Source organism: Amblyomma mixtum, chromosome 7, assembly GCF_055824585.1.
Source record: "Amblyomma mixtum isolate Tamu chromosome 7, ASM5582458v1, whole genome shotgun sequence".
Classification (NCBI taxonomy): domain Eukaryota; kingdom Metazoa; phylum Arthropoda; class Arachnida; order Ixodida; family Ixodidae; genus Amblyomma; species Amblyomma mixtum.
In genome coordinates, this window is record NC_143018.1 from 129,572,138 (window position 1) to 129,584,444 (window position 12,307).

The 12,307-nt window shown below is 45.1% G+C and overlaps 2 protein-coding genes across 2 annotated transcripts in view; one reads left to right on the forward strand and one right to left on the reverse strand.

The window, feature by feature from the left end:
* Positions 1–12,307, forward strand: part of LOC149337574 (uncharacterized) — a 68,326-nt gene that overhangs the window by 4,376 nt on the left and 51,643 nt on the right. The gene's annotated exons all lie outside the window — the stretch shown is intronic.
* LOC149337575 (uncharacterized) lies at positions 2,987–6,765 on the reverse strand. Its single transcript, XM_089554905.1, has 4 exons — positions 6,685–6,765; positions 4,717–4,900; positions 3,385–3,633; positions 2,987–3,162 (listed from the first exon to the last, which is right to left on the reverse strand). Exons 1-4 carry the CDS (start codon positions 6,757–6,759, stop codon positions 2,987–2,989), a joined length of 684 nt encoding a protein of 227 aa, XP_089411031.1. The 5' UTR covers positions 6,760–6,765.

Consider the following 12,307-nt stretch of genomic DNA (forward strand, 5'->3'; position numbering starts at 1 on the left):
GACTTAGCAAGGCAATGACATCAGCGAATCGCAGATTGCTAACATATAAATACTGGCGCAAACCAGCAGGGCACACGACAAAGAACGAGGACACACAAGTGCTGACTTCCAACTGACGTTTAAGGGGTGAAAAATGGGCTTAAATACTGATTACAAACAACAAAAAGAAAGAGAATATCTTTGCTTGTCACTTCTTCAAGAAGCGCAACTCTGCATCTGACAAGACGATTGAAGGCGCGCTGACACAATTATCTTGCAGCCCGGCTATCTCAGAAGCCTATTTGATCTTTCGGATCTGGGTACCCTCCGGGCATTCTTACTTCTGTTAGTCAACGCCATCTGAAGGAAGTAAAACAAGAAGCACGAGCCAGCAAAGGGATCGAAGAACCGCCGTGGAAACGAAGAGTGGTCGTTGTGCCGTATATACACAGTGTGTCACATCGCCTCACGCCTCAAGAAGATTGGTCAGCATAGTGAGGTTGACGTCGTCTTTTCGGCCCCTATGAAATTAGGCACTCTGTGCGCACGTGTCAACAAGGGAGATGGCAAGCGTCGGTGGTGTAACACGGCACAACAGAACCCCTTCGTCGAATGTGTGGAGGGTGTGATGTACTCCATCTTCCTTTCATGCGGCAAGGTTTACGTCGGCCAGACAGGGCGCTGCCTGATTGAGCGGCTGAAAGAACATCGGTACAGGACCTTCGAGACAGGTACAGGCAATCTGGCGCTTCACCGGCGGAAATGCATCATCAAAGACCAAACTACAGGGGAAGAAGAGCAGTGCACTCTGGACTTGACCAACTATTCGGTAATCAGTAGCCACTCGGACCAGATAGTGCGGGAGATCAAGGAGGCTGCTGAGATAGCCGGGCTGCAAGATAATTCTCTCAGTGCGCCTTCAATCGCCTTGTCAGATGCGGAGTTGCCCTTCTTCAAGAAGTGACAAGCAAAGATATTCTCTTTCTTTTTGTTGTTTGTAATCAGTATTTAAGCCCATTTTTCACCCATTAAACGTCAGTTGGAAGTCAGTGCTTGTGTGTCCTCGTTCTTCGTCGTGTGTCCTGCTGGTTTGCGCTGGTATTTATATGTTATGCATCGCCAACTAGCCCGCACCCTTACCCTACTGAGATTACTAACGTATTCTTCATTAATTCTTATCGCCAACTATTTCCAATCCAGGCCTCTGAATGACTCCTGTAAAGAGGTGGTGAATAGCATTGGCGAGATCGTGTCTTCCTGCCTGACACTTTTCCTTAATAGAATTATATTGCTGATTTTATGTATGACTATGGTGCTGTTGTATTCTTACATCTGGCAAGAAATCGCATGACAGCAAAGCATGGCTCAGAACAGCATGAAGGGCAAGGTCTGGTATGCTTTGTTAAATTTCGGCCCTCTTTATTTTGTTCATGCTCCCTGAGGTTTGCTCATTCACACAGTGCCCGGTTTATCCTGTATAGCAAAAACCGCTCGTGCGGGCGATTTCATATGGTACCGCTATGGTGCACCTTATAAAAGGTCACCCGCGCTTGGTCCGCAGCCCCTTTTTATTTTTTCCTTCTTTTTCAAGCCAAACGTCTTTGAGCTCCCTACAGCCTGAAAGACAAGCGGACCCCATGCTTGCTAGCAAAGTTCTTCAAATTGTGGGCCAACTTGTGCACATACAGCGCCACTGCTGGTCTAAGTCCTTCTTGGGGGACACCTGCCCTATCTCTCACTACTTTTCATTTTCTGCATGAGGCTTTTGGTGACCTCTTTCAGAAGTGAATGAGGGAACCCAGCTAAAGCGAGCCTGTCGAATCGGTTTTCAAAGGTCAACTGCATCTTGTGAATGCATGGCTTCGTAAGTGGAGATTCAAGGCAAAGTGAAGGAATCCCTGTTTTTACTCATTTTCATTGTGAGGAGTCGAATGGCAGATGCCCTTTTCTTTGAACACGCAGGATAACACCTGCACACCCAATTCGTACAGAATTCAGTGTTCAGGTCTACAAACATAATAACTATAAGAACAAAATTGCAAGACAAGCTTACAGGATGAAAATAAATATGAATTGCAAATAATACACATTACTTTACAATACTAACAAATATAGGTTGCCACAGAACGTCAGACAAAAAGCCAAAAAAGATGAAGGGGAAAAACAAAAATTACGGCCAATGTACAAGGTAAATTAGTGGTATTTAAAATGCTTCATTTATCATTGAATGATTTATGGTAGTGAAATACGCAATTTATTTGAATAGGTATATCTTTCCACTGTTTCATGGCACGAGATGCTGGAGATGAGCTGAAGACTTTCAAATCCTTTTTCCCACAGCTACTTCAGGGCAGCAGCCACTTCACGGCTTTGCAAAGCGTGCTTTGTGGGCTTCCACCAGGTCTGCCTTGGATGGCCTGGACGGCACATTTTTTGCATAAGCTGGGCCAGCACTTGGTTCAGTATGTTCCATGGCCTCTCTAAAGCTCGGGTACAATAGACAGAGCTCGATGACCTTCGTGTGTAGGTCCCCTGCGTACCCTGCAATAAACAAAGACATTAGTCTGATTGACTTTACGTGCTTTTTTTTCCCCACAGTGTGCGGAAACTAGAGACTGAGTAGTTCTGTCATGTAAAGGCTTTGAACAAGCAGCGGTTGCATCCTATGCACTTTCACACACAACCACAAACTACACAATATTACACAAGAATGTAATATGCAAATCACAGTGACTTGCCAAATGTTGGTGCTGTGTTCTGTGGCGTGACGAATGTGGCACCGTGCCTGGCTTTTGCGGTTTTTATGTGCCACATGAGTGTGCCATCGCTTCTCACTGCCTGGTCCCTGTCACCATTTTCATTAAAATGAAGAGCCGCAAGGAGTCTGGAAGGAAGGTAAAGAAATATGACCCGACTTTTAGACATGTTGAAAAAAATTTTCCTTTTGCTTTATGTGCTGCACTGCTATGACAAGATGGATATATTCTGCATGTATCCTTATGCACACTCACCGAGCCCTCATGCCTTCATATGTAAATGCGGTTGACTTGGGGGCGAACCCATTCAAAACACTGTGGAACGCCTCCAGGCCATATGTTTGTACGTGTGGTGAAAGCCGCTTAATGTCCTTCAGAAGCAGTGCAGCTTTCACAATGGCTTCCACTTCCTTGTGTGGAAGCGAACCTGGGAAAAAAGCACACACAACATTTTGTGCTCTTATGGAACGGCACAAAAACATTCTGCATGTTGTAGTACTATTTCTGTTGGAATGGCATGGGGTAACAGTGGTATTATTTTCTGACTACTTTCGGTAGGCGCAGAAGATCTCTGCTGATGGACTAGTGTTGTTTCTTTAGAACAACACTAGTGCTGAGAAAGCTGAGTAGAGGTGTTAACTACACTTACCAACACTGAGCCATGCAGAGCTGCTCAAAGGTCCATGCAGACACCTTGGGTAGAGTTGGTTGTGCCCTTCGTGGATGTTGCTCACATGATTCACAAGACTCTGCCATGCTGCCGCAAGAAGCTCGCCATCCCCACCACAAGCACAAGCACAAGCACACCAGTACAAGTGATTTACAATCGCTTGCTTCCAGTTTCCTATAGCACTGCAGCCAGATTTTTTTGAAGCGGCGACCAGTTTTTTCGTGATCCCTGAAAAAGTTCTCTTTACTAGGAGTTTCAGCTGTATTTTTAGCAGCAGGATTCATTCAGTAGGAAGAGCACAATGCTGAAAACTTGCCAAAAAAAAGATGCTAGAATGAAAAGGAGCTCGTGCTGAATTTGAGTGCATCATGTATACGAGACAGTAAATGTACAGAGCACGCACAGCTTGTCAGTATTCTTCCCGTAGCCAGTCACACATTGCCGCCACTGCTGTACGTTTCAGAGCTGTCCAGCCGAAGGAAATGCTCCTCATTGTCACGAAATGGTAGTGAGTAGGTGGCTTTATGCGCATGGTGCGTGGCGTGTTTGTTTAGGGCTGCTGTAGAATAGTAGTTCATAGCTATTTTGGTGAGGGCAAGAAAAGGAAGTTTCCTGTTGGAAATGCATTGTTAGGCAAATGTTACCTTTCCTCTAACAGCGAAAAAAGGTGATACTTCCCTATGCCTTCCTTGGTTTTAGAGACTGATGGCTTTTTATCATAAGTCCTAAGGAGCCCCTGATCTTCCGTTTTCTTGTCTCCACGCTGCATCTGTCACTGATGGAGATAGCTGTGCATAGGACAGTCAGTGTCAATATGAAGGTAACTATCATTGCAGCTATAAAAACATTTTTTTCTAGCATAATGACTAATTTTCTTTTAAAAAAGTGGCAGTGAAATATGTGGGGACAAAGGAGCCAGCTATTCTCATCTATTTTGTTTGCTTTTCTCCTAAATATAAGCTGTGGTAGAGCACTTTGTCCCAGTGGGTTCGTCTGGGAGTAATCACCTTCGTATTGATTCTAGCTTTAAATGAACGTTAGTGCTTGGAAACTACGTTTTCAGTTTCGTTCACATTATAGATTCACTTAATTCATGCCTAAAAGCCAATAGGAATGCCGAAGTAAATCTAGTATCCAGTAAGGCTTCTGTTGGGATAATTTGTGTGTTGTTGCTCCTAAAAATTTCAAGGCACAAATGAGCAGTTTCAGTATCACAAGAAAAGTATGAGCAATTACTGTATGTTATTAGTAAATTTCACGTTACATGGCTCTACGTCAGATATTAATTTGAGGGTGAAAATCTCTTCATACCTTTTGCTACATGCCAAACGTCAAAGTAGTGCACTATTGACTGGCACTGCTGCATATGTTTCTTTATGCCTGGGTGCCTGTCCGTTGTCAACGACTTGATGTGGATTCGTACTTGTGAAAAGAAGGCAAGGCCTCTTATTAGGCCTTTCTTCTCCATGTGGCGACTTTCCTTCACTGCATCTGTCTGAAAAGCATAGGAGTTGATGTGACTGTAAACAGCTGCCATCACTGGGCTAAAGCCGCGAAAAAAAGGGGGGATTAATAGAGTTAATGCAATGTTCGTACACTGCATTTGCATGCACTCTGAAAATATTTTATTTAGATTTCAATTCAGCTTTAATGCTGAGCTTCATAGCACCATCATAAATTCTACTTACTCTTCAGAGCAATGCATTTTAGCACTTACCTCTCCAACTTGCACTTGTTCAGTGTGCACTATTTTTCCCAAGCTGGGGTTCAGAAATGAATAGGTGAAGAATTTCGCACGGTAGCCAGGTGAGTCGCAGCGTCCATCACCACACAGTTCCACCTCACTGTCAGCTAGGGATGCCAGCAGTTTCTCTTGGTGCTCTTGCCAGACCTGTGGGAAATGCAATGTTCAGCTTCATTTTAAACTTTGTCCTATTGTTCTCCATGTGATAGGAGTAGTAGTAAAACACTTTATTTCAGAGCACAGATGAAGTGCTCAGGTTGTGCTCCGCCTGCCGCACCAGGCTGAGCTTATTCTCTTCATGAGAAGCCAGCCAGAGGTGACAGGAGAGAACTGGACGTGAGAGGAGGGCACAGAAAGGGGACTAAAGAGTAACAGGACAGTAAAGAGACAGTGTGCAAGATCAGCATGGAGTTTAGGGTACTTAGGTCAGGAGGCGCCAGAGCGGAAGAGGAACAATGAAGCATTGCTGATGTAATGAGTGTGATTTTTATGAAAGGCATGGGCCTGGGCACTAGAGAGACAGGAGTGTGGAGTGGGAAGAGCAGTGAGAATTGGATGTAGGACTGGGAGATGGATTTCTTGGGCAGGAGGCCTTCGCCACGGAACAATGGGCTGGCCTAATGGATCGCTAAAGCTCGGTTGAAAGTCTCTCACGGCTAAACTATGTCAGTTCATTCTCTTCCACATTTTTCAAGTCTTGCCTACCCTAACTTGTGCAGTTGGCTGTGAGGTGATGAACTGTTGCATTCATTGATATTCTACCCAACATCAACTGCAGCATAACCCAACTACCTTTCTGTTTTGTAAAAATTAGTTTGCGACAGCTGGGCACTGGGACTGTTATCAGCAATCTTAAAGAATGTCCCATCTTTGCAAAAAGTAACAACGCTACGTGTACTGCTCTTTATGATATCAGGAGTCTTACCATCTAGAGGAGGATTGTGATGTCGTAGCTGCACGCCACACAGGTCATCCTCACAGCCTGTGAGGGCTGGTAACAGCAGCTTCAGTGCTTTGACACTAGCTTACTTTTTGGTCAAATGTTTTAGGAAAATCCCCCACGGTGGGGTAGATTTGTAAGAAGGGAGTAATTACTCATTCGTATCCACCCAAGCACAGCCATACGGCTTTTCTTTGCAGCCGCATGGCTGCCCTTGGGTGGATATCGATGAGTAATTCAAGGCAGCCTTATTTCTTTTGATAAAAATGTCACTCCACAGGGCTAGGAGTGCAGGTAGACTTTTTCTGATGGGTTAACCCATAGCAGTGCACCTTATCCTTTGCTGAACATGCAATAGATTAAAACAGTATTTGTACTGCCAGTGAATGCGATGAAATTAAGTAGTAGACAGTATACAACTTTGGCATCGCTTGGAACAACACTAATATCCGAATGCAGTCATGCATTGTACTGCCATTTGTAAATTCCCGAAGGAAGGTTGGCTGTGGGATTTATGATTTATTAACCTTTCTTTCTGTTGCATATTGTAAATTAGGGGTTGTCCGCAGTGAAAGATGGTAGCTTGCACACTCACCATGTTCACCGCAGGGAAGAGGTATGCCTTCTGGTAATCAAAGAACGTGTGTTCGCTGAGTGCCCTGATTTTCATTATGTGCATCAGTCTTAGAGTCTTTGCTGGGCTTGAACCAGAAAAAAGCAAGGCAGTGGCGAGCTCAATGTTCCCCTTTGGCTTTCTTCCAACCAGTGGCTGGCTTGACCATGTGTGTATATGCCCATTGGGGCATTTTGTTTGTGCACTGATGCACGTCCCAATGCAGCGCAGCCTCACTTTGCAGGCTCAGTAAAGGCAGGTCAGGCATATTTTCAGTAGTACCATGAGACAGGTATGGGCAACAATGTAGTAGCTGCTCTCCTCTGTGTCTCCATTATCATCGCTGTCCCTGTAAAACGAGGTCATTTTGTGAAGTCTCAAGTTACGCAATGATGCGCCTTGTTCAACTATTTCTTTAGGAAAGATGGCATAGAATGATTGGTACTTTCAACATTGACAACTTGCCCGCAAGCTCAGTTACAGTGCTGTATGTAACGTTATTTTGTTGTAAGGTTATTGAGAGCATTTTTTCTCTTAATGCGACTACTTGATCGTGACACATATCAATTTATCAGCTGTGGTTCGAAAGTCAGGCAGCAGATTGTCTTTTCATTCATAATTTTCCGAGCGCACTTCGAAACCAGGATGAAGAATGAGAGGGAACAGACACGGCATTGTGTGTGTGTTCCTTCTCGCTCCCTGCCCTGGTTCTGAAGCACTGTTGGAAAATTATGAAGGAACACCAACTTGCTCATTCTGCCATTTTTCTTGTCTTCTCAGCCGATTTACTGCAGAACACAGAGAGGATTCTAAATGGTATATTCCTTTTAAGGCAGTCTACTGTACTTACTCATCTTCCATTGTCTCGTCTAATGTCCATTTTGAGTCATTTGGCTCATACATGTCATCGTCATCACCTCTGACATGTACTGGTGACACTTCAGGTGACACCAAAGGGCTGGACTCCTGTTGGACATCCAGGCGGAGACGTTTCACAGGTGTTGATGTGAACTTTTGATAAGTGGCCTGATCTGTTTTAACTGCCTGTTCTCTTGTCTCCTTGACCGCAGTGTTCACCTGAACCGCTGAAACACAAAAAAATAATTCAGAACTGCACTGCTGCAGGTAAACACTGCCTAATATCTCTGTAGCAGATGGCTCATAAATTGGGGTGGCAGTTCACACTGCTGCAAGATATCGGACTAGCTGTACATATTAACATAACCATTTAATTTTATTACTTCAAAATTATTTTTCTGCCTAAGCACCTGCAATAACAGAAGGCTAACTCCCACTCACAGATATACCAGTAATTAATTAGTGCAGGACAATAAATTACAGTATTTTACACACCTTTTTATTTCACTTTTTAACTCAGTATTTTAATGTGATGCATTGCCTGGAGGTAGTAATTTCACGCCAAAATAATTAAGTAATTTTGAATTTACTTCTTTTAAAGCGCTGCTCCTGTTTGTGCCGGCAAAGGAGGGCAAAGTTTTCTATGCTCACTTTGAAACTGGTCAGATGTTTTAGGGGAATCTCCCAAGGTGGGGTAGATTTGTAATGAGGGAGCAATTACTCAACTGCATCCACCCAAGTACAGCCATATGGCTAGAAAGCTGTAATTGCTCGCTTAATTGCAAATTTTAATTACAGTTGTAATTGCAAATGAGTAATTGCTCCGTTGCCACTTTGAAACTCCGTTGCACCCTGCGGTATTGTGATTTAAGAAACTGAAATCTTTATGGGAGCTTTCACAGCACAGTGCACTGTCGGGGTTCAAAAAAACAGACCCCCGTCCACTGCACCGGTTTTGGCACCAGGAATGCATCATCAGGTGGAGGCGGCACGGAATGCGGGACGATTCGGAACTTGGAGGTGGGGTCAGTTACTTTTGCCCCCGATTTTACTTCTGTGTGTGAAAAAAATTCTTAAATTTAAGTAACTGCATTACTTTTGTGTGAAGTAATTGCAGCTTCATTACTCTTTGTGAACAGTAACAGATAATAAACTCGGATTTGCGTGATATTTGGGGAGCAGTTATTAATATATTTAATTACATTAACGAGAACAGAAAACTGGGCAAGTTGGAACGGATTCATCTTAAACCAGCGCAATACACAGGACGAGTAAAAGAAACAAGAGACGACATGAATTACCTTCCAGCTTTGCCATCTATGCCTACACATGTCCATGTACACATCCAGTTACCCTGCTTTACCTCTACCACCCAGCCAATTCGTTCCTTCTTTCCTCAACTTTTTGATCAGGCCTGTTGTTGAAATACAGAAACAGATCTGCTAGGTGCATAGGTGGTGTAGTATAGGTATGAATGCAACACAAGAGGCACACAACTGTATATTCTATACTTTTAATAATCAAAACAAAGTTCTAAACATTTTAGTTTTCACAGTAAAAGCCAGCATACATCCAGTGACATGCTACAGCTCACCTGCATTTCGGCCAGGCAAACGAACCTGCACACCTATGTCGTGCATGATGCCACGACTAGATGCTTGTACAGGTGTTCCCTGTGGAGTTTCTGTCTCCATTCCTGTTTTTCTGGCAGCAATTGGGGAGGCCTGAGGTAGTTAAATAATAGTCTGTGATTTGGTTCTTCAGCTGCATTTCTGGCATATGCAATTTTCAGATGCAGAACATATGACTTGCAAAATGCAAGTGGATGCTTACCTCGGCAGGTTCTTTGGAAAGTATACTGACGTCGTCATCACTTTTGTCAATGTAAGCCTAGAAACCACAGGAGGCTTGATGTAAAAATGCAGTATACTGTGCATTATGACAAGCTGACACACTGTTTAACAAGCACACATAGATAGTGATGCGTGGTACAGCTTACCTCTTCATGTCCCCCAGAAGACTTGCCAGCTCCATCATCTATTGTCACCTTAACGTTGTCCTGGAAGCCAGAGTAGCCCCGATGTAAAACACAGTAAAGTGTGCATTGTACCAGGTTAGCACACAGCTTCACAAGAACACATAGATGTCACTGTCTGGTACAGCTTACCTCCTGTCCTTCGAAAGATGTTCCAGCTCTTTCATCTGCTGTTGTGTCAACGTTGGCCTGAAAGCGAAATGAACTCAGTTTTAAAAACACATTAAACTGTGTGTGTCATTACAGATTTTATGAATGACAGGAAAACTTCTACAGACAAAATTATTCTCTAGGTCAATCAACATAGACAAAAGGCAAGGAGCGTGAGGCTTGATCAAGGTGCAGACAAATTTTATAAGAGGCGAACTAAGCTTACAAGCCTGCTGACACCATCTGATTTCGCTGATAATGCAGTTGGCTCGGCAATCATGGCCATAAATTTTAATTAAACTTGCCACCTCCACTCCTCACTGTGGGCCTTAGAGACCACAGAGAGGAGTCTTAATTCAGGCATAATTATATCAAAGTGCGCATCGTGAAAAATGCTATATGAATGAAACAAATACAGTAGAGCCCACTTACAACGTCCTCGGTTATAACGAACGCCCGTTTATTACTTACTAGGTTGGGCATAGCCATAATTCAAAATGTGTATTCGAGCAATGCCACTGAGTCTCAGATCAATGAACGATCGTGACAGTACAAATTGGTTAGAGCGAACGAGAAGGGACCGCATATTTGGCTTCGCAGTCGAAAAACGCGCGCTTCCCGCCAGCGTATGTAAATACCGAAAAGCGTTTTCTAGCTTCCGTGACACACCCGCCCTCTTCTAAAACCACGTGTCGACCACAAAAAAAATAAATAAAAAGTGAATTGAAACCGCCTTCCAAGCGCGCATCGACGGGCTGCAGTGTCAGTTGATACTTATGCACCTGTGCCGGTTGCTCTAAGTGGAAACAGAAGTGGATATTTTCGGAAAATAAACGTCGCCTTTGCATGACTTTGCATTTTTTCGCTGTGAAAGGGAAATCCCGCTTACTATAAACTTCGGATACAATGAACCCGAGCCCCGTGATCGTCAGTTATAAGTGGGCTCGACTGTACATACAGCAGCTATAGGAAAGCCAGCCGATAATCAAGTCATCGGAGTGCTGGTGTTTTGACGCTCGTTATTTTGCTTTCGGGCATAGAAGTGAGATACTCACAGAACTGCTGTCGTCGGGCTGCTGTGAGGGTTGTTGTCCACTCGTTGCCGGAAATATTGATGGAACCGCGCCTTGAGAGAGTTTGCGGCGCTGCCATGGAATCCCGAAAGACGCACTCAAGGATTGATCGATCATGTAGTCTTCGGGACGAAAATGCAGCGAACACACGTGCGCACACAGCAATACTCTCCCTTTCATCTTTCATAGTGGCATAGCACGTAACCAAGTGGTCCGCCGTGGCTCATCTCTCGGCACTTTATGGTACACCACCCCACCGGCACTGCCCTGCTGTGATTCGGCACGGCTGTTGGGGAAACCTACGACATCGCATTGCCCGATCTTTTGCGGGGCAGTAGCCTCCATCTGCGTTGCCAGTACAGCGCTGAACTGCTGATCAAGAAGAGACCGACGGTGCAGTACGTCCGCGTACTCTGGCTGTGAGCGCGGGGAACACGGAGGCACGAAGTAGCGCGCACTGCTCCAGCGCCGAGTGAACTGCGGCACAGGCCAACAAATTGTTGCCGAGGCACCAGCTTTGTCCGAGGAGGAGCACGGTTAGGTTAGGCGCCGGCGGGTCATTTCCCCCTTCCGCCGTGGCCAGCTGTTGCAAATTAAATACTGTAACCCCAGTGCGGGGAGTCGCGAGGGGCGAGGACAAGGTCGGCGCGCCGCGGGCATCGGAAGCTGTCCGAGGCTATCGGGCCACTGGGAACAGTTGCATGGGGAAGCAGGCGGCGTCGAGGAGGTTTCCCACGGTTGCAAGCAGCTAGACGTTTTTGACACACACACACACAAAAAAAAACTAAAAAAAAACGGACGTGTGCTCAAAGGCGCTCGCAATTAAAGTTTGCCGCTTGAAAGTAAAGCCGACGCAGGATGCTTCAACGGGTTACATGAAAGCGCCTTGCGTGTTTCCGGAGGCACGGGGTCCACTGGATCTGCCTCTGGCACCCACTTGCATGTACGTACCCTCATATATGTGTACTGTGAATGAATTAAACTCGCCGAGAGCATGAATAGAGAAGCTCCGCCCAACCGCCGAAGCTATTGAATAGAGCCGCAAACAAACGAGTTGGAGGAGCGCGCCGATTCACGGTTTCGGCAGTTTCCAAATCTTTTTTTTCTTAACTGCCTTGTAATAAACGATTTCCGTTAAGTAGTGCGAAGTTTACCGGCACAACCGGTAACGTTTCGCCGGGCTGGCGTACGGAGACGCAAGGTGTTTTCTATACTGCTAATTGCCTTGTACGATCATCGTCCATCGTGTGCCATCGTAGTTTTTCATCGACCAGCCTTGATAGGCTCCTTCAAAAGTTAACTAGCACTTGTAGCGTCACTTGGAGTTTCTCTGCTGTTTAATGCTTGCAAATCGAGGCGCGTCAAAAACGAAACCGCGCGGGCACGCAAAGCGCGTTGACGCGAAGCGCAAAATACCGAAACTCACCTGGCCGCCTGTGGCGCCGCCAAATATCGGTTTTCTTTGCTTCCAACATTCAGGTTGTCGTCT

Bases quoted from the DNA above. Each gene is read 5' to 3' on its own strand.
- LOC149337575 (XM_089554905.1), bottom strand. From the start codon at position 6,759: ATGAAAATCAGGGCACTCAGCGAACACACGTTCTTTGATTACCAGAAG. The intron at 4,901-6,684 runs GTGAGTGTGCAA...TATGCTTTTCAG, and splicing joins TCTTCCCTGCGGTGAACATG to ACAGATGCAGTGAAGGAAAG. The intron at 3,163-3,384 runs GTAAGTGTAGTT...CTTTTTTCCCAG, and splicing joins CTCTGCATGGCTCAGTGTTG to GTTCGCTTCCACACAAGGAA.